This window comes from Alternaria dauci, chromosome 1 (genome assembly GCF_042100115.1).
Source record: "Alternaria dauci strain A2016 chromosome 1, whole genome shotgun sequence".
Lineage (NCBI taxonomy): Eukaryota > Fungi > Ascomycota > Dothideomycetes > Pleosporales > Pleosporaceae > Alternaria > Alternaria dauci.
In genome coordinates this window covers 2,910,419-2,932,141 of record NC_091272.1, presented here as the reverse complement: position 1 = coordinate 2,932,141, position 21,723 = coordinate 2,910,419, and the positions used below count along the sequence as shown (strand labels likewise).

Genomic DNA, 21,723 nt, shown 5'->3' with positions numbered 1-21,723 from the left:
TACACACCATCAAATCACATACGCTATTTTACACAATATCGCGTCCGACGAGGTTCACATCAAATGTAACAATGACCACCCATAGCACCCTTCCAGCATTCCAGGTACTACAGATATGTAATCACCCGCGCTATCCATATATCAATACATTCGCATCTATATTACCAAATCCTACAGCACCTGTGAAACTTTGCCGAGCATTATATGCCGCACTCGACGAGGGGCGGAACCATGTGACCGCTTTAGGTTGCGGACGTGACCCTGAAACGATAGTTGCAGTAAATCGGAGGATTGGCGCCTGAACCGCCAACAAGTGCAGCCATCCATATATGATCGGAATGACATGCTGGAAAAGGATAGGGTGGTTCGATGAGCGGCGGCGTATTTGCGAAGCCGCGTTGATGACCATCAAGGTGGTGTTGGCGGATGGAATATGCAATGTTGGTGTTGTGGACTGCTGAACGCGGGCGGGTCTGACCATCAATGCGACGCTGCAGGGCAGGATACGAGATTCGAGAATTCTGTATACCAAATTTAGGACGCGGTTGGTCAATGGCAAACATGCATTAGTACAGTGCAGTGTAGATCAATACTTGTCCCACTCTGATGGCGAATGCGTTGCTAGTCAAGAAGATGTCGAGGGATCACACAAGACATGTCATTCGATGTCAACATTGAGCAGGGATACGCCGAATATTGTTTTCCAATTACAAGCTAATCGGCACAAGCCACAAACAGGGACTCTTGCGCCAGCCAAAGTATGTCCAACTCCCATTTTTGCATACTGATTCCTCTACTGTGTAGACAACGCAGAGACCACTCAACCATGACTGATACTGACACAAGGGAAGTAAGGAGAGACAAAGATACCTCTGACGGTAAAGGAAAAGGACGTCAACATACGACTGAACCACGGACAAAGACAATGGAGGCAAGGAAAAAGCTGGCTTCAACTAGAAAGGTCCCTCTTCGTCTTTTTTGCGGTCCAATGCCAACGACTACTTTGCTTGCTGAGCCCACACACGCAAGCAAAGCGTTCTTCCTCTACGTGATTGCAAATGCTCGCTAAGATGGAAGAACAAGTCCGTAGTAACCAGAACATGAAACAGAGCTGATAACTGGTAAATGCTGATGGCTCCAATCCGCAAGTGCAACGATGAGAGGTATTCGCCAAGACGCCATGTCCAAATGATGGATGCATAATCATTAGAAGAAATGGGTGTGTGGTTTCGAGAGCTCGTGAACTTCCATCTCCTGCTTGAGTGATTAGCTATTGTCCACTTGACGGTGGGGTTGCTGGAATACGTACCATCTTAAAGGAGTTGAGTTCCTCCTTGATCTGTTGCGCAAGCATCGGTGTAAGCCTATTACACGTTGCGATGTCGCCCCTACGGTCGTAATCTTGCGGCGACCAGGCGTCGTGGAATTGTATACGTGGGCTGAAGCTGATGTTTCGGAGGCCACCGTGGGGTGTGGTAGGAAGACTCCTTGTACTGCCGTTAGGAATGCGTGGTGGCTTGCCAAAGTAGTCATCGGCCCGGGCTTGCCCAACTTCTGTTTTGGGTGTGGCAGGAGAACTGGATCGCGATGAGCCCACATTGGGAGCCATATCTACAGGTTTGAGAACAGGGGATCCAGAATCTGAGTTTGTGCCAGTACCTGATATGTCGTTAGTGGCTGTTTTGAGGGAAATTGTAGGATACCTACGTTTCAAGATGCCCTTCTTCATAGAAGAGAGGACCTCGGCACGATCGCGGTCATTCCCAACGATACTTTTTCTAGACACAGCTTCGCCGCCCGGGACAGAGGGGTTTACAATCTCTGCGGATCGACCGGCATCAATAGAATTGCGTTCCAGTCGAGGATAGCCTGTGCCGCCTCCGGTGTGTTCGTTGGGTTTTGCGTTAACGTTGACCTTTTGTCTCTCGGCCTCGACAGTGACTAAAGACACCTGACCCACGCTGGGCCTGGTGATGGGACCGTCGGCAGCTGGTACACCGATGACAGACTTTGGCCTAAACAGACCCTTGATAGATTTGGTGCCCTTCTTCATTCCATGGCCCATCTTCCGGAGCATGACCGAGGCTGACGATGCAGCTGACTGTATAGACAGATTGTCGGTAGAGCCTATACCACCCTGACCCGAGTAGATGCCAGCGCCAATACCTGCCGCCTCTTGCTTTGCGATGATGGCAGCCTGTTCAGCATCTTCATCATTCTGGTACTTGTCTTTCCTCAATCTCGCACGTTCCGCTGAGATGCTATTCTCAGCAGAGGCCTTTCGGAGCTCGGCAGCACTTCCAAAGGAGAAGGCCCTGCGTAGACGAGACTTCATTCCCTTGTCCTTGTCGTTGACAGCGCTGAGATGTTGCATAGCTGTGCTAGGTAACACGGCTCCCTTGGCAGGGCTCGCAGGCTCTGATGGAGACACGGGATGCGATAGAGGAGAAGGAGCTTGTCGCCGGTTAGGCTCGGGTGCCTTGGAAGAGGTTCCTCCCGCTACAGCGGCATAGCTGCGTTGTGTGTTTGCTGGAGGTCGAGACTAAAACGGGTATTAGCTTGCGCATATTTAGCAATTCGCTGCACTTACCTGCGATCTCGAGGAATTGTTGGAGGAAGCACTACCCGCACTGCCTTGCCTCTCATGGCTGTGACTTGAGGCGGGACGGCTTCCTGTACGATTTGAACTGGAGGTGTTTGGGGTGTTTGCGCTTAGTGTCGTGCTTTGGCCGGTTCCAGAGCTGACCTGCAATGATGCCATGTTGGAGGTAACGGTGTTGTCTCCGTCCAGTCCGTTGAAACTGCGTCTTCTGTATCGCTTAGCGGGGTCTATACCGCCTGAGCGAACAACTGACGTGTCATCTGCACTATTCGCTCGATTGTGCCCGGGCCTGAACGGCGGTGGGAAGCCGGCAGCACCTGTGCCTTCGTTTTGTGTGGGCTGCGATGGACCCGTGTGGGAGTTTCCTCCAGATGCAGAGCGCTGTGTCGGGGTAGAGGCACCCGTGGGAACGCTGTTGGACGAGTCTGTCCTTCCAGCGCCGCGTCTGTATCGCCCTGGGGAGGGCTTCACGGGCGACGATTCGCCTATCGAAAGCGAGAGATCGGGTATGGAGGTGGATAGTGTAATGGCTGGCGCAACGGTGTCGTAAGGTTTCCTGACCTCGCGTTCATCCCTGGCAGCTGCAGGTGGCCCGGCCGACGAGCGGTTGGACGAGCCCGATGTGGAGACTGTGGAGTCGGAGGATGACGAGGGGTGGGAAGGGTGGCCCAGCCGGGTCTGGTTGGCGTGGCTGGGAGGTTGCTGCTGGGCCGGAGGGGCTGGTGCAGAGGCGGGCTTGTTCTCCTGGCGCAGCTGGGGCGTGCTGTTGAAGGCATACGGGGCTATGGGGGCGGCCGTCCCTCTGTATCCTGTACCTCCCGAGTTTCCATTGTGCTGGCTGCGCGGCATCTGCGAGGCCCGCGGTTGTTGCTGGTTGGGGTGGCTGGGCGTGTTTTTGTAGGCATCGGACGGCGAGTATGGCATGGTAGTCGGTCCTGTCGTCTGGATGACTGATGTCAGTACCTGAGCCATCGGAGGCCTGCGAGGTAGCGCTATCAGGAGCTCGACGGGGGTGGGCTCGGGCTCGTCGGCGGCGGCGGCGGCAGCGGCGGTGGCAGCGGCAGTGGTGGTGGTAGTAGTAGTAGTGGCAGCGGCGACGGAGGCAGGCAAGTAAAGATCTGTGGAGCGTCACGGGGTCAGCAGGGTTGGCTCAACGGGTGCGGTGTGGATATGCGGGTCATGGAGCGACGGGCAGTGCGAGCAGCGTCGCGGACGGAAGGCGGGCGACGAGGGCGTGGCCTCTTTGGGGTGCGGCGGCATTGGGGAGGCTCGAGACCTGTCGCCGGGCTCATGTGGTGGTGACGGGCAGCTGGGGGATCTGTACCTGCTAGGAAACAAAAGAGTCAAGGTATTAAAACAGAGAATAGAATGTAACGTCGTCAAGCGCTGGGAAGGCTGTCGTGAATCGACGGAGATGGCAGCGTGTACCAAGCCTCCCGAGCAGTTGTTCAAGCCTGCATTGGTCGATCTGCGTGAGTCGGTCTTCTGCTGCTAAGAACGACGTGCGATTCAACAAGCAAGCAGAAAAGGAAATAATAGAGGGAGAGTAAGTTTGGCCGTCGCGGTGAAGAGTTGAGGTTGTCAAGCAAAGGGGCCGCACTAGTCTCTGGAGCACGCACGGACGGGCGCGGCTAGGTCTAGGAGATTCAATAACTTCCTCACGCCAGACAACGAGCACGTTGCACGCTGCCCTGCCCTGCCTTGCCTGGCCACGGTGCTGCAGCAGCAAGCGTCTTTATGCCATGGCCGTCTGGCTGCATCTGTCGCGTCTCTGCAACGCCCGGGTGTGGCTGCGGCTGCCATCATCTTCACTCAATTGCCGCCTCCCTGGTGCGGCTTATCTGTCCATCGTATTCACGCAAATCCTGGTAGCCGATGGCCCGTTGAGCTTCATCCGCCCCCGACCAGCGACGTTGTGAAAGAGAACATGTCAACATACATGACTGACCCTCGCCAGCTTCACTTTGACCCTGGCAACTGCCCCCGGTCATACATAGTGCTCGGGCGCAGCCGATATAGGGAACAATATCGCGACGGCCAATTTGCACCTCTAACCACATGCTGATCCTGCAACATTCCCACCCTGCCTCTCGGAAGGAAGCTTCTCGCTGCATGGCAACGGGACACTGCAGAAGTTGATGCCAACGTCACGGCTGCCCCAGGCTCTGGCTGGCGCGCATCATCATCATCATGTGCATTCTGGTGCCCCCGAAGCAGCAACGACGCCTGACGTGCGATGGCTGCCTGCAATTTGTCCTGTCGCGGGCTGGTTGTGTGCTTCAACGCGTCTGCGTTTAGGCCGAGCAGATTCGACGCGAACTGGTAAACACTTACGAATTCCCATCTGCGAGGGGGAGCTCCACGGCCAATCCGCTTGCGCGACCCAGGCGCGACCCACACAGCGCACCTGCGGCTCAGCCGTTTGCAGCAGTTGGTGAGTAGCGGTGGGCACCTCAGTTAGCTGGCCGGCTGCGATAACGCTGCTCCATGGCCCAGTTGCTGCCGTCTCGATGCTTCACCGACACGTCTGTACCCCGCTCCTCTGCAAGACAGCTTCCCGTCCCTTTGCCATTTGATGGGGCCACTCTACCAGGCGTTGCGACTTGCCCATGCATGGCACCATTTTAGAGGGTCCGCGGCACTACGTCGGGCCTTCCGCGCGACTGGTGCAGCATCGCATCCCGTGATGAAATTCGCGGATTGCAATGTTCCCAGGGCGTGGGGAACGGTACGAGCATACTCGGCCCAGCGAGATGAGAACGGTTTGATGTGCATTGGAGAGGCACAGCGTCATTTCCTGTAATTGCGCAATGGCAGTCCTGCCCGATGCCATGGTCCTCGTGTCTGTGCACACCAAGCAGTCGTGCGCGTCGTCGTATCTTCTGGCGTTCGAGGGCGGGTTGGCCGTGGGTGTTGCACCATGTTCTTAATGTCCCGCTTTTCTCGCCAGGATGACGCGATCGCCAGAAAGACACGATCAGTGCAACTGCTATTTTGGGCACGGCGACCAATCACCGACGCCTGTGGAGAAATCCACGAACATCTCCTGCTTTTTCGGGAGCCACCCATCACCACCACCATGCCTCGTCCCTATCACGTCCTTGCGTGCATTATTTCTCCTCGCGTCCCTCGGCAGTGAACCCCGAGAAGCACCGTTTGCACCTGATGCTTACTATGTACCGCTAGACTCTAGCACAACGCATATAGAATTGACTTCTCGCATACTGAAGCTAGCTTTCCGCGCTGGCGGGATTGCGGACGTAATCGCAACGAACCGTCCCTCTGGATCTCAACTTCGTCGACTCTGTGCTGAGACGCGACTCCAGTATTTAGGCGAAGCGTCCTCTACATTCTTTGGCTTTCTACCCGACTGCGACAAAGCCAGGTTGACTGGCTGTCTAGAATCTCTCAGCTCTCGGATTGCTCCACTGCATATCTGGGATATTGAAAGGTTCAGCATCTCCACAAAGTCCAGATCCTTCCATGGCCGTAATGAACCCCAAAGGCCGTCTTGGTTCATCCGCGGCGACTGCGAACATGAAATCATACCTCGTTCTGCGCGACCCCAGTTTGCGTCCCTTGCCTCCACGCGTCCATCTACCCAAAGCATTCCCAACGATTCTTCGGGGAGAAAACTCTAGCAACCCACCAATCATGCATTTTGGTCAGCCTACCCGTCTGGCACCCCACAAAAGTTCAATTGCTGTCTAGACTGGCGAAACCCACCCGACGAAGCTTTTGTGGCTACTTTGATCAACCTCACACGAGGTAGAGCTTCGTACTAATGACGCAGGCTGCACTTCTACGACCGCTATAGCCAACTAGAGCATGCCTGGGCTCAGTATGTGTGGCTTGCATCTCTCTTCTGATCGTCGATTGCCGTCAGCCGCTGTCTGCGGCATCCCGAAAGTTCATGCGATTGAGCGCCACGGATCTGGGACTACTGTCCTGCTGCAGTCGGCCGTGTACCTCCCTACACGCAAGCGTTTGGTCTGATGGTCGCACAACACGGGCATGTCGGCGTGTTCCATCACTCACAACCAACGGAGAACTCGACGGGCACCAGGGCCAAGAGCCAGTACTTGTCTACCGTGTGTCAAATTACGAGGTAAGAAAAGAAGGCGGTATATAGTGCTGATTCTCGCGCAGTTTGAACCACTTGGAGTGACTCCATTGCGATTGAATTGTCATTCGCGTTATCGTTCCCATTCGCCCTCGTGCATTGAACTAGCTTCAAGTAAGTGAGCTGGTGCATGTTCTAGTGGTGGCCACAAATTGCTTTTCGATCGTGACCACGTCTCGAGCGGTCCAGTTCACGTGAATACAGCTTCGTGTTGTTGCGAGCCATACACTTCACTCCACAGCTTGGGCGAAGCTCGGAACGTAAACAAGTCTAGCCAACCACAAAGATCGCCAGGCTATTGTGTCAAATCCCGTCTTTGTTGATCTTATTGGTATGACATCATGGAGTGACACGTCAGCCTTCTACCGTTGAGGAGCCAACAAGCATCGACCGTTGAATCGTACATCCACACTTTGTTCACCGTGGTTTCAGATCCAAGGTTATCTGATCGACAAAAACGGGTATCACAATCTCCGAACCTTAATTTCACCTGGAATGACGCAAGGCTCTTCTGTCGCGGACTGCGGCAGGTTTGTTTATGTGCGTTAGGTTGCCTGTCTTGATTGCCTTCTGTCAAGGCAACCTGGTCGCCGGGTTGGGTGGACGTATCTGAAACATGAAGGCCGATTGCCGTCGGTTTTGCAATCGACTTCCTTGCCGCATATCATCCCCCATTCTACCCCGGGCGCACAAGGAGATCATCAAAAGGCTACTTGGCATTGCCGACAGCTGCTCGTCAGATGCATACCCTATGATCGTGACTTGTATTCTGCATCCAATGAGAGAGAGGAGTTGCTGGCGATGGGGACGCGGAAATGGCAAAAAGAACAGCAGCCGCGGCAACAACAAATCACAGAATCCAAAACAGAGCGTCAGCACACGTCGGAAGCGCATCTCGATGTCCCAGGAAGTGCAAAAGAAATGGTGTCGCAGAGACGCGACGGATAGACGAAGCCCATGGGGATCGAACTTTGAGTATGTTAGTACTTGAAGACGTGTGTTGGACAGAACAAGACATACCCCACAACCTTTGGTGTTTATGTTTTCAACCGAAAACCAACGCGCTACCATTGCGCCAAGGCTCCTCTTTAGGAAGTATAGAAGACTGTTGCAAAATGTACCATATATATCGTCGGTTCAGGAACTCGCATCTGCCACCGCGTCAGCTTCGCACCCCACCACCAAGCGCAAAACCAGGAATCAAAAAAGCCGAAACACAGTGACGAGCGCCTGCAGCATACCCCGCTGTTCAAAGTCTCTAGCGCGCAGCTGGACCGTGGTCGGCGTTGGCTGAGCCCCACTGTCACGTGACGTCAACGGCTGCTGCAAAAAACCAAGCCCCTCGACCTGCACCACCACAGCCACCATGGCACTCGCAGCTACCGTCCAGCAGCAAAAATGCATCGGCCGGGAATCGAACCCGGGGCTAGCCGAAGCTGCTCCTGTGAAGGATGGCAACGGCTAATTTTACCACTAAACCACCGATGCTGATATTGGAGGTCAGAACAACTGAGGATTTGTTGCTTGATGAAAGTCCGGCGAGGTACAGCGTATGTATCATCAGCATATTCTTGTAGATGGGAGTGGAAGCGCAAGGGAAAATCTAGGACCTTTTGAGTGGAGTGGGGGGCTGTCCAGGGGTGGTGAAGGATTTGACTGTGGTCTGGAACGCTACGCACACGTAGTACCAAGCTACCCCTGTCTAAACCTCAACCCGGCTGAATCTATCGAGGCTCTACTGACGGTGCGATTGTTCGTCATGTCCAAGCTCACTCGTTGTTTCCAACACAACCTGAAGACGACCAGCAAGCTGCCATGGTTCTCTTGCAGCGCAGTTGGGCCTGCGTTTATTTCTCAAAAATTCCTCTTAGCCTGTCACCAAGCTGAGGCTATTAGAAAATGCTTTCTCCATTACAAAGCTATGCCAGAACTTCCGTCAATAGCCCCAGCTACATTCATTTTGGGATGTCAAGAGAGATACAGGGTAGCTTGGAGCAGATGCTCAACGATAGGCTCGGCGGTTGACCTTCCTACCACCACCTAGAACCCGTTGGCATACTGACTCCTATCATCGCAAGCTCACTCATCCTGCGAGAAGAATCCGACATCCCCACTTTTCTTACCCAGGTCCACAAGCTTCTCTCTCATCTTCTTCGCTCTTGCTGCCATCTCGGGCTCAAAATCGTCAAAGTTGTATTCCTTTGCCCAATCACCGACACCATGCTGGAGCACGTTTCTCGCTCGTTCGCTCCCCGCGAGTGTTGTCCCTATACTGCCATGGAGCGTCATCCTCTCTTTCGTGCTGTCGTATACGCCGCGATGGAGAATGTTGTTATTGTAGAATGCCACTTCCCCTGCTTTCAGCTGCACAGTGACCTGGCCGGGCATATGTGCTTCGTACGGATCCGCATTCCTCTCCGTGTCAGTACGTGCACGTTTGTGCGAGCCAGGCACAACGACCAGACTGCTGTCATCATAGAGTGCAAGATTCCACTGTGCGTGATGTCCTGGCTTTTGCAGTCGTTCCAGCTCTTCTTCTGGCGTTGCTGTCGCTGCAATATCGTCTCTATGCCATCGCAGACTAAAGTCTTTGTCCGGGCGGACGAGCATGTTGTACAGCTCCATGGTCAGGTCGTCTTCTCCACAACCAATCAGTGCTCCAACGTATCTCAGCAACTCGCTGTCGAAATACGACTTTGCGAATGTGAGATGATCAGAGTTCGACGGGTGAAGTAGATGCTGCACGCCCCTAAATATAGATGTACAAGTCAGTATGTGTGTCTCACATGCCGTTCGTCAAGGATACTTACCAGATCCCATCTGAGGGATCCTGTGGCCATGGCGGGAACTGTTTCGGTAGCGTACGAATATATGGCCACTTTCCGGATCGTGCTGCTTCTGTCATGCGTGAGGCAGCGGCGCGAAGGGCGTCAATATCAAAGGACGGAAAGAGCGAGGCAGATAGGACAACGAAGCCATCGCGGTCGAGGGCTTCGCGGGCTGCTTTGTAAGGATCTGTGCTTGATGAGGTGATGTTTGGTGATTCTGAAGGCCCGTCCACAGCTGGCTTAGCAGTTGGTTGCGCTATCGGTAGCTGTATTCTAGCCTTCGCGCTTCCTTTCGGGCCGCCTTTGTCTGGTTGGTGCTCGAACCTACGCATCTTTCTTGCACCAAATTTGGGATTGTCAAGAACAGTTAGGAGGTCACAGGGTCGTTGCACGTTCGACGGCGCAATTCGAGATCGTTATCTACCAAGGTAGGTAGATACCCCGCAAATGCCGTTGGCCCCACTGTGACATTCATCCATTAACACAAAGGCAATTTGATTAGCACCCCAACTCAACTTTGTACTGCGACGATTCCTTTAACTCATCGCCACGATCAACTGAACATCAGACGATGCTATTCTAAGAGCTGCGAGTAGATCAGAAGCCTTTACTGTCTTCCTCAAATCACCATTATCCACATTGCCCTTGATATTTTCGAAAAGCACCGTGCCCACAACATGCTCCATCAATATTGAAATTTCACTTCGCGATGGGTGCAGGGTCTTCGAAGCTTGGGAGTTAAACGATGTCGACATACTGAACCGTAAGATGCAAGTGCTCGGCGTACACTCCCCGACGCTCTATAGTTTTATCCAATAAAGTACATACAACTTCAACTGGTACGCAATTTGTACGTGGCTCGAAGAACCGAATCGACCCACAAAACATCTCCTGGGAGCCAAGCTGCGCGCATGAGTTTATTCCTCCATGGACATGTCTCGATTTAGAACGCGAACGGTGCTGATATGGCGGCGATGTCGCTATTTCGATCGTTCGGACGCTCTGCAGCAATAACCGCGCTCTTGTAGCTTCCCATAGCACACTGAAACTCGGGAGGATATGTAACAAAGACTAATTCGGCACCGCCTTATCTTGAAGTTTTTGCCCTATATCCCCCTTGACAGAACCTTTCTTATACCACTCGTCTTGGACTTCGGAACCGTTCTCAAAGCAGCCTCAGCTACATAGTCGAAGAGCTCAGAGAGGCCTTGCCTTTTGGTGGCCGATGTTTCGAAGTACGCTAGAGCCTGTATCTTTATTGCAAGCCGGTCAGCCTGTAGCCAGTGTTAGTGTTAGACGCACGCCCAGTAGTTCCAAACTTACTGCATATGGAGATATTGGTATCAAATTTTGGCGGTGCAAGCTACCAAGTTTCACACTGTCGTTGCGGAGGTCCTTCTTGCACCCAACAAGTATCTTGGGCAAATCGCGGAGGTACTCGTTCGCTTCAGCGCTCCACTACTATCGTCAGTTCCTATACAGGCATACTTTCGCCGCTTTTCTGAACATACCATGTAGTCAATATTCTCAAACGAGTCTGGATCGCTGATGTCGAAGCAGATCAACACTATGTGCGCATCCTCGTATGAGAGGCGGCGCATCATCTCATAACCCTCTCTGCCGGTGTTATCCCATATGACAAGCTCGATTTGACGATCCCTAATCTTTGTAGACCTGATGAAGTGGTTGATCACAGGTGTATCTTCTTCTGGAACATTCCCTTGACTCCAGGCACTTGCGAGGAATGTCTTGCCACATAATGTATCTCCTAGTAATATCACCTTCCGTCGTATTATCGCACCTTTGGGTGCATTCAAGTTTGGCAAACTCAAGTGCGTCTGATGGCGATCATGTAGTTGACGCTCAAAATCGTTAGCTGAGCTGGGACAACGATCGTTTCTGTTGGCAAAACATGAGCGACAATGACTTTCACTCATGTACTGAAGAAGGTCTGATTTGCATTCGTTGCATGCCCATGTGCCTTCTAGTGCGGTAGAGTTGCTCAAGGAGGAAGGCTGAAGTGCTACAGGAGACACTGTTGTAATCAACTCCTGGCCGACGTATTGAGATTGGGAGGATTGATTTGCAGAAGTGGCCACGTCGAGGTTACTGATGAGATGAGCTGAGGTATCGTCTCTAGATAGGCCCAAGGAAGAATTGGCCTTGATGGAATTCGAGACACTTGTGGTCGAGGTAGGAAGTGTACATGCACCATCTCTGTGTTCATGTTGCGAATGAATGGGGAGTTCGGACAGATCCTTATCGCAATATAAACATACCTCCGCAGAAGTTGCTAGATGAACGTCACCAGGAGTCCATTGGGCTTCCATATCGTGTGACGGACTTGTCGAGATGCTTGCAACATCGTTTTGATGTGTTCTAGTCCCTTTCAATGCGGCGTACGACCTTGCTAGAAACTTCTCGACAAACCCTTGTCCTGTCACATGGTCGTGAAGTATTTTGGAATCAGATGCACTGCGCGGCATCTTCGGTGAATTTATGGACTTCTCTGAGGTAGGTGTCGCCGCCTCGCTATTACCAATGACAACTTCGTCGGTTTCTGCTGATATGGTGATATGAGGTATGTTCGTATCTTTAACTGAGGAATAGAATGTGGTGTCCACTTCTTCTCCCCACCCCATGGTCGTTTCGATGTCTTCGTAGTTACTTTGGGGGATGAAAACCTCTTTGTCAGAGGCAGGATCGCGTTGCGTCATTGTGTCCAGCGTGAGTACTTCGTCAGCGTGAGAGATATACATCTCACACACTTTGGCCACAGCAGCTTCTTTTGCCTTTTGTTCAGTCTTCTGGCCCGAAACCGTACAGCCGTGTGTATCGTTGATTTTGATCATGCAGTAATAACCATCAATATGCCATTCTGAGAAGTAGTAAGGATCTCGGCCGTGGAACAGATTGCACCATGCTTTCAGAAATTCAGCATCTTTTCTTGGAGTCCTCAAATTTTTCTCGGTCGCTTCATTCGCTGCAGTCTTGTATAGCATGCAAATGAACTCAGCAGCTGCGGCTTGAGCCTCACAACCCTCGAGATTGGAAAGGTCTCCAGAGTTCACTGGGGTCAGCATAGCTGTTAACTGCGAAACAACGCTTAGCCCACATGTTTCAGATAGCGTGTGCAACATACATACGTCCTCTTGTGATGCTAAAGTCAACGGGTATTGTTCCGATGATACGATATCGTCACCAGATGGAGATTCAGTCTCGCGATCCGGTTGAACGCTTTGGCCGTCCGTAGGTGAGTCAGGTCTTGAGGCAAATAGGGGCTGCTGTTCTGATGTGGCCTTATCTCTTTCGGCAACAGACTCTATTTTCTCTTCCAGCGCGGTCTGATCCGTATCGTAGGACTGAGATTTCTCAGACAGTTGGACTTCGAGATCACCTGGCGAACGCACAGTCAAGTCCTCTGTCTCTATCGGTGGTATTTCGTTACTCCCCAAGGAAAGCATATGGTTTAGAATCTCTTGCGCTTGCTCTGAAACTTCGAGATCTGCTTTAGCGATATCCTCCAAGACCGGATTTGAAGCTGATTGAAGCTTTGGGCTGACGTGGGACAGCGGCCTAACCTTAGGCGATGAAGCTGATCGCTTGGTCTTTCTCTCGTGGCTTGCCAGCAAAGCTGCATAAGCATCTTCCTCATCCAATTTCCCCTCGGTTCTACAGATCCGAATCAAAAAGTCCAAGCTTTCTTCGTAACCACTATTTCCCTGTTTTCCCAGCTTCCTGAACCCTCGCAGTGACCGCCGTGCTTGGAGGTGCGCCTCGACGTATTCGCCATTCTTCATCATGAGCTCGGCTAGTCGTAGGGTATCTCGTAGATAGAGCTCATCTCTTTTGCCTACTTGGCGCTCAGTAATCGATAGCTTATCTTTCATGATCGCTTTCGCTTTGCTCCACGCTTCCAGGAGACAGTAGCAATCGAGGAGGTATTCGAGTAGGTCCATCTTCGACACTCCACATACTACTGCACTTTTTGCTGAGGTCAGAGATGTGTAGCTAATGTTCGACGACAGCCTCGTGAGGCAGTTCTGGAAGTAACGAACTGCGCTTTCGAGATCACCAATGTCTTTCCTTTTTCTACCCTCATTGAAAAGAGATCTGATCAGATCGTTCTCAATATCTGAGTCACTATCTGACTGATACTCTGTTTGCGCATCTCCTGTGCCGGCTTCCGATGGAGCAGGCAAAGGTGCTTCCACATCTTCGAATTCGTACACGGTATTCGAGGCAAACCAACGTAACATGGGTTCGTTCGCGTCTTTGACGAATACGTCTCCAAAATCGGAACCATTTTTAACGGAGTTCTTGTCACTCGTATCTGCGTTAAGCGTTGTCGATGCAGTCGAGACGACATCAGCGGCTGAGCGAACGCATTCTCGCAGGTTGTTCATATACACAAGTTCGTAATTATCTGTGTCGTTTTGATCCGTAACTTTATGCTGGAGCTTCTCGATCTTTGCATTGAGAAGAGCACCAAACGTACGAAATTCATCGTACAGTTTATCCAGTGTTGGAACAACCTTGTCTGGTATCATCTCAGTTGACCTTTGGAAAGTCACTTGATTCCAGCTGAATCTTGTGTCAGCATAAGAACGGCAAAGCAGACATTACGTATAAAAGGGTACACTGATTCGTGCTACATGCTCAAGCACAAGCCAAGCAAGCAGTACCAGCAGCCACGTGATGGCATGGAGCAGGCTGAGAGCGGGGTAACGACTCTAGAGAATCCACTCACAGAATAATTGTACTGAGCGACAGCTGGATCGCTGTGTGAGATGTTTGGATCTGTTCCCGGTATCGCCTGATCTGCTCAGAGGCACTCTTCAACCTGAGCTGCTTTCGTGGTGCGTCAAGTACCGATGATTTTTTGTTGACCCCGTCCAAGGTGGCATGCAGTTTTTGTAGAGCGTCCGCACCGTCTTCCAGCGAGCGCGCGAGGTTCTTCCAGTGGCTACCCACATGGCCGGTCGCTTGTAGAGTCTCTTTGTTATTGCTTTCCTCGATCGTCTCTTTCATCGATTCTAGTACGTGCTGGAACCCGTCCACATCGTCGAGAAGGCCCGTAAGCGTCGTATCCACGGCGAAAACCTCATCGCGAAACTGTTTGATCAGTACCGTCACTTGGACAGAGATATGCAAGAGCGTAACGATACTAGCAGTAATGGATAATGGATCCGCCATGCCGCATCATCGTTCGACACGCGGCTTGACGCGAAGGATGTCAGAAGCGTGAAATCAGTTCACATGTATAAGGCACCCGTTTGCTCTGCTTAGGTTCGCACCTAGAGATGCGCGTGAGAACTCAGCCTCACGACCCGGAAGCCATGTTGGCCCCCGATGGGCTGTGCAGCCGTCATAGGTGGCTGACAACAATTTTGAGAGACTGATGACGCATTGAGACGTAGGGGCGACGAATGCTGTTGCTAAACCGTTACTGAGTGCTAAACATGAAGTTGTGAAGCGACTGCAAGAGATGCAAAATCTTAGAGCAGGAGCAATGCCGAATAGACATGGCAGGGGTCCAGGGCCTCGGCGATGACTAAGCAGCACCGTGCCCAGTCCCAGACCTTCCAAGGTTGTCAAGGCTGACTTCCAATATCCCTCTCGCTGTGTAATGTCCCTCTGTAACCGTCGGCTTCTGGCGACCAATCAGGTCGCGATGTTCGATCTGTCGTCACGACCCCGAGTGGTTCACGGAGAGGTACCGACGATGTATGCCATAAATGGGCATCGATCTTTTCCATGCAGCAACCAGCAACTGTTCCAATCAACTAATAGTTTATGACCTGCATTCGTGATTTCTCGAACACTGCAGATCGATCCTTGTTCAGCAGACACACGCAGCAGCCCTGAATCATTTCTAAAGCTCGACTATGTACGTGATAGTCTTGCAGAACAATGTGCGCAAGGGTTTCAGATATCGATTATGCATAATATGAATTTTGGTGATAATTCTTCTAGTTCCTTGATACTATGGTCTCTTGTGGAAGGTCTACGCCAAATTTGCACAGTATCCTGTTGTCTATGCTTCCATTTGTAAGCGTAGTGGGCGCCTTATGAAACCACTCTCGCCAGCTCCCGAGGTCCTGTTCAATCACACACTTCAGCAAAGAGAGGTCATAAAAGGAACACTAAAGCTGCGTAGTAGTATACCATGGTACGAAGAACAAATCCTGAGGATGATGAATGGAGAGACGTTCGAGACGCAAAGAAGAGGAAGCAAATCCAAGACCGATTAGCACAACGTGCGCGACGTATGTTTGAGTTACCACATATGCACTATGAGAATATTAACTCAAGATAAAGGGCAGCGATTACGACAAGCTCAGCTGGATCCCGGCCTACCAATAGCGCGACTGGCCCAAGCCGAGTACTCAACGTCCTCGAAAGCCCTTGTATCACTGGAGGCCCCACTTGATGATGATCATAACTCATTTGCACTTCTTAGCACTTCAGGCCTATTTTTACCATCATCTGGTTCTTCCGACGAGCCACTCATTCGGGAATTCAACCAAGACTCGGAAATACTTGACCCTGATCTGAGACACACACCGTACCCGGAATCATACGCCACTCTAAGTCCGCTCGTTCAAGTCTCCCCTCCCTTGACCGTATTTGCCGCGCTCTATATGAATGGCGATATCCAAGGCATCACCTGCGCCATATCATACTCCTCACGCACGCCGTTGCCAAAGCCGCATATTCCCTTGCCCCTTCATCCCACAGAGCTACAACAGATGATTGTGCATCCACGATGGATTGATCGGTTACCGTTTCCACGGATGCGGGATAGTTTGATAAGACTGAGAGGTGTGGTGGATGAAGAGGAGCTGTGTAAGGACTTCTTTACTATGCCGAGTTTTACTATCGAGGTGGGATGTGCGTGTTGGGACCCGAGTGGTTGGCGAATGGAAGAAGATTGGGGGAAGAAATGGGGTTGGCTGATGATCTAAGAAGCCATCGTTGCAGGTGGGGTAGAGCGTACAACGGATGAATTAGAGTTGATGAGGGGTTTGTGTGACGGACATACTGGAGCAATATTGAGTAATTCGGATCACTTCAGCCGCCTATAGGCTTCTGGAACCACTCAACCGACAACCTTGTCCCCCTTGCCTCCGTCGAAGAAATGCTTTCCAGTTTCTAGCACTTCGATTCTGTCCCCTATTGCGACAGTTCCCACATTTAATGGGGTGACTTGCATACCCAAACAGGCATTCTTGGATCCTTCGTCAATGATTCTGTAACTCCTCAATGTAGTCAGTGGCTCGTTCTTGTCGGCTATGCCGGTTTTTGGGTCCACGTTTGGCAATTTGCATCTTGTTGTCCGACACGAGATGTGCATGTCTACCGAGGATGTAGAATTGGACGAAGTAAGCTTCGCTTTCTTCCAGTCGTCCTCAGCAAAAGCAGGGGGCCCAGTGACGTAGATGTTTGCGCGAAAGCGTAGGGCGTCAAGGAGAGTAAGACGTCTCTGCCAGATTTCCCCAAAATCAGTAGAGGAATTGGGAAGCTTGGACGCTACGTCGTGGACAGAGGCGAGGTTGATGATATGAACAGGGTACTGTCAAATCATTAGCAACAAGCTTGACGTATGCTCGTGGGTGGTACAAGGATGCCGCTGCTAGAAAGGTCCGCACATACCGAGTCATGCATTCCGATGACCGTCTCAAAACCAACATCTTCCTTCTTAGGCGCGCATTTGTGTACCTCCCGATACGCATTCGCATCGATTCTGAATAGCGCAATTGGATTTGCCGCACCAAGAGTATACCTCAGCTTCTCGAATACCTCGCGATCAATTTCCGAGCTAACATTGAGTGCTACTGGGTTGTCCTTCCAGATGTGCACAACTTCATTTCGATATCCCTTTTCCTGTATTCTTTCTTGTGGGGGATTGAATGGTAATCTGAACTCCAGCGTCGGCTCCGATTTTCCGCTTAACTTCGCTAGCATGATCTTTCCGTAGTTTATTAAGCCTTCCATTGTGAAATCTGTGTCAGGAGAAAAGGGAAATCGGATTGTTAGGCATCCGTCGCTCTTGACCCATTCTCCATCTTCTTTGTAGCCTCTTGCTGAAGGGTCAGGTACCCAAATCTCAGTCTCGACTTTGGCAAGGCGAGGGAACTTTCTTTGGGTCATGAAGTGCCATTCACTAGTGACCTTTCCGTCAAGCGTTGGCAAACTCGTGACTTGTTGAGCAAGCGTAAATTGGCGGTCATACTTTAGCCCAGTATGATCGATGTTACTCTTATCCAATTCGACAGGTGCCCCTGATTTCAGCGGGTAGACAAAGAGTGCCTTGACCGTCCATGGCTTTTCTGGGGTGGGGTCGCCGCCCTTGGCATATCTTTTCGAGTACTGATCTTCCAGGTTACTGCGTCCTCGGATGCCCAGTTTTCTACAGCCAGCTGGTGGTGGCAGTGATGTTGATGTTTTGAGGGCGGCCAGAAGGAGTAGAAGTATTACAGGTGCGATACATGACACGGTGGTGATGAGGATTGCCTGGAGCGACATGTTGCTGCCCGCTTCCTGCAGTATTTCGTTGGTGCCAGTGAGCGTATCCTCGGCATTTGGCGCCATGCTGTCGTAATTGTTCACGTCGTCTCCGGAAGAAGGAAGTGTCGCGTGTTCACAAGGGGAAGATGAGCCTGAGGATGCGGCTCTTATCGTGAAGACACGCCAAGGTACAAGCCCGAGCAAATTGGTTGACGCTAGGACGCAGAGGGCAGGTGTCCTCGTATGAGTATGAAGGAGCAGGTAGCTCGAGGCCGTGTGGCTGTATACTCTGTTGACACGAGATGGGCACAAGAGTGAGAAAGCATGGGATGATGAAGTGGGGAGGGGCGGGCGAGTCATGAACCGCGGTTCGCTGTTGCTCGTGACGAAATAACTTGCACACCACCACGCGTCCTGAGTTGACACCTTTCTTGCACACCCCGTTGCGCACACGACACGTCAAGGCACGCGAGACGTCATGCGCGTGAACGCGAGGTCACGAGACTTTTACACCACAAAGTTAAACTGCTGAGACTCAATCGCAAACCACGACACGACTCACCATGGCTAGCCAGCAAGCATCGCAGCTCTCCCCCTCGTCGCGTACGCAACTGCCTCTCTCTCCCTCACACTCACACACACATACACACACACACACACATGTAAATTAAGAGACTCACGCTGCAGCAGATAGACTGCCCACGGTGTCGGCATCCCAAGCCCTCCAAAGCCTCCATGCCCGCGGAGCCCGCGCTGTGTCAACGGGCATGCCGCAGCTCGACAAGGTCCTTTCCCCGCCGAGCCTACCGGGCCACCATGTCTCGGGCGGATATATGCGTGGGAAGGTGACTGAGGTCTTCGGCCCGTCCGGAGCCGGCAAGACAGCATTTGGGTAAATGTGCCTGCGTCACGGCTTCCAGAGAGACGGTGACTGAAGACATCAAGGATACAGGCTGCAGTCTCTGCCCTACGCGAGCGCCAGCGAGTAGTGTGGCTCGGTGTGTATATTGAGCCAGCTCTGGCTGTTGGGCACAGCGACTAATTGCTTGCAGATGCTGCCGGTGCGCCCCTGGTCAAGCACCGCGTCGAGGACATGCTCGCTTCACGCCCCGATGCGCCTGACGTCTCTCCAGAGGAACTTCGTAGCCACTTCCACTACCTTCCTGTGCCAACGCTTGCACACCTCCTGGCACTCTTCGTGCATGCTCCCGCCGCCTTTCCCCCGCAAAATACTAGCCTGGTCGTCATCGACTCTCTCGCTACCCTCGTCGACAACGCCTACCCCCGCAATGTTGACGACCGCATGCCCAAGAATAGGACAGAGCAGGCCAGGTGGGCTGCGGGACGTCGATACACTGTCGTCAACGACTTGATAGCCGCCTTCACTAAGTTTGCTGCGCTGCACGACATCGCACTGCTTGTTACAAGCCAGACCATCACACGCATCCGTGGTGCTTCGCGCGCAGTCTTGGTACCCGCAATATCAGGCGTTGAATGGGAGAATGGTGTTTCCACTCGTCTGGTCCTTTTCAGAGATTGGCTCCGGCTTGGGAAAGCCAGAAACAAGGTAGACGCCGACAGATTGCAGAAAGCCCGGTTTGCTGGCCTAGTCAAGGCGAATGGCGTAGCTCTGGCAGAAGAAGGGGGTGTTGGCAACGTTGTACCCTTCACCATCGACCATGTGCGTCAATATATTACCTTCAGAGCCTTCATTTACCAAGATGCGCTCCAACGTCCGCCATGATCATCTCCCGCTGACGCTACACAGGTTGGTCTATGCGACATGAACGTGGCGGCCGACGATATCACAGCCCCCATTTATGGTCCAGCAGAAGACAGACCGCCTAAAAGACCTTTTGCCGAGATTGATGAGCATGTCGCTGCAGAGCCGAATTCCGATGAGCTCTATGGCTGGATTGAAGACGACGAAGTCGCCACTGAGGGGCTGATGATGGATGAAGCACCTGTTGATGAGGACAACAGTGCAGGACAACGCCTAGATGTCGTCGCAGAGGGCCACAAAAAGAGGGCGACACGGACATCTACAGTCTGATTCCAGAAAGATGATTCCGCCCTACCCTTCGGCCGACGCCAAGTTCTGCCGTGTCTTTGATTTGTCGCGACGCGCGTTGCTTATCGGAGAAGCTCTGCTTACATCTGGGATAAGCTCGTATGTCTCCAACTTCTCGTTGTGTACAAGACACCCAAAACTGACACAACTTTCCAATCAAGATACAGATCCACGTTCAGACGGACAACACAGGGCCGTGAGCCCATGGGACGGGTTTCGCTATTCAGCCGTGTGGGGTTGTCCAGACACCCTGGGATGGAGAACACCCACACCCCGTCTCCGCATTAATCCGCCCGCATTCGAAGCGCACTGACATTGGCAGCCAAGTGTCTCTCCGCGTCATGGTTCGACATTCTCCTATTCGCATAATTCAGCTCGGACATTGTATGTATTCTTCCGGCGGTAAATTTGCTCCGCATTCGTCATCCCTTCGAGCAGGTCTAGACGCAGAGCCTTGGGGGTTTCATTGCCACACTAGCGGTATCCACGAAAAGCAACAAAAAGCACATACGCATTCCATAATAAGAAACTAATCAGCCTTCACACGTGCATGCGTCACCCCAGACCTTCGGTGCACACGAGCTGCGCACAGGGATCGGGGAAGCACCCACAGACCCAAAGCCCTGGGTTTCTCGCCGGCAGAATTCGTGCTTCTTTTGGATGAGGATGGCTGGACGCTTCGCGAGTCCGGGGTCAGCGGGGTTGGTGTGTCGACCGAGCGTGGGGGTCTGCCACAAACTTGCTCGTTTCAGGTTCCGGATGCATGTGGATGCACACATGGTGAGACCACCTGACAACATGATAGGAGAAGACCGCAATAGCAGGCTGTGAAGGTGCGGTAATGGTATCATAACAAGCCACTTATACAAGGCCACTTGACTACCCCACAGGTGCACGACACACTACACGTATTCACCGGGGAAGCACCTATCTTCGACCCCGACTTCACAGTAAGCGGACACCCAATACACTACTCTGTCGCGAAGAGCGCATACATGAACAAACGCTAAATGTTCTTTCCCGCCGCCGATGAGCCACACGAACTCCACAAGAGATGAGCATCTGATCTTTCTACGGTGATCGCTATCTGTTGCACCATCCCAAAGCCAGGCAGTAACACCTCCATCGCATACCGTCGGCTTCACAGCAACTAGGACCTCGCTTAACTACCAGATACAGAATGTTCTTGCTTTAGTATTAGCCTTGCGATGTCACTGTTTCCCCACGCTTCTCCGCAAAGACACCACTTCTTATCGCCTGCCGTTGATCCTTTTCCTCGACAGAAGCGGAGGTTGTGTAAAGAGACGGCATTCGCGGCCCTGGCTTGCGATTGTCACTCGGTGTACTGGGGGCCGAGCCGCCTAAGGAACATGATCTTCGCTTCGCTGGACGCCTAATGTGGGGATCGCGTATTGATCCTGATGTTGGTGTTTAGAGATTCGGCTCGACGCTGTGCGTTTGACTGTGGAAGGAGGTGTGGAGAGGGATAGCACGCGTACGTAACGGGAATGTAGATCGGGTAAGCGTATCCGAGAGAGAAAGAGAGAATGGAGGAACAAAGGGGAGTAGCGAGGCTGGCATTGTACAT

The 21,723-nt window shown here is 52.2% G+C and overlaps 5 protein-coding genes across 5 annotated transcripts; 1 reads left to right on the top strand and 4 right to left on the bottom strand.

Annotated features, from left to right (window-relative positions):
- Window positions 1-1,206: 1,206 nt before the first annotated feature.
- ACET3X_000904 (uncharacterized protein) lies at window positions 1,207-3,526 on the bottom strand (the record flags this gene model as incomplete). The annotated part of the gene is made up of 4 exons (XM_069448252.1): window positions 1,207-1,254; window positions 1,310-1,659; window positions 1,708-2,542; window positions 2,591-3,526. 4 exons carry the CDS (start codon window positions 3,524-3,526, stop codon window positions 1,207-1,209), a joined length of 2,169 nt encoding a protein of 722 aa, XP_069311146.1.
- A 5,278-nt stretch (window positions 3,527-8,804) lies between these two features.
- Window positions 8,805-9,885, bottom strand: ACET3X_000903 (uncharacterized protein; the record flags this gene model as incomplete). Its single annotated transcript, XM_069448251.1, has 2 exons — window positions 8,805-9,474; window positions 9,536-9,885. The coding sequence occupies 2 exons, from the start codon at window positions 9,883-9,885 to the stop codon at window positions 8,805-8,807; spliced, it is 1,020 nt and encodes a 339-aa protein (XP_069311145.1).
- Window positions 9,886-10,659: 774 nt separating this feature from the next.
- ACET3X_000902 (uncharacterized protein) lies at window positions 10,660-14,749 on the bottom strand (the record flags this gene model as incomplete). The annotated part of the gene is made up of 6 exons (XM_069448250.1): window positions 10,660-10,827; window positions 10,877-11,011; window positions 11,065-11,227; window positions 11,957-12,645; window positions 12,700-14,137; window positions 14,304-14,749. 6 exons carry the CDS (start codon window positions 14,747-14,749, stop codon window positions 10,660-10,662), a joined length of 3,039 nt encoding a protein of 1,012 aa, XP_069311144.1.
- A 1,906-nt stretch (window positions 14,750-16,655) lies between these two features.
- ACET3X_000901 (uncharacterized protein) lies at window positions 16,656-18,148 on the bottom strand (the record flags this gene model as incomplete). The annotated part of the gene is made up of 2 exons (XM_069448248.1): window positions 16,656-17,129; window positions 17,210-18,148. The coding sequence occupies 2 exons, from the start codon at window positions 18,146-18,148 to the stop codon at window positions 16,656-16,658; spliced, it is 1,413 nt and encodes a 470-aa protein (XP_069311143.1).
- Window positions 18,149-18,627: 479 nt separating this feature from the next.
- ACET3X_000900 (uncharacterized protein) lies at window positions 18,628-20,117 on the top strand (the record flags this gene model as incomplete). Its single annotated transcript, XM_069448247.1, has 5 exons — window positions 18,628-18,667; window positions 18,755-18,956; window positions 19,010-19,062; window positions 19,117-19,745; window positions 19,833-20,117. The coding sequence occupies 5 exons, from the start codon at window positions 18,628-18,630 to the stop codon at window positions 20,115-20,117; spliced, it is 1,209 nt and encodes a 402-aa protein (XP_069311142.1).
- Window positions 20,118-21,723: the final 1,606 nt, after the last annotated feature.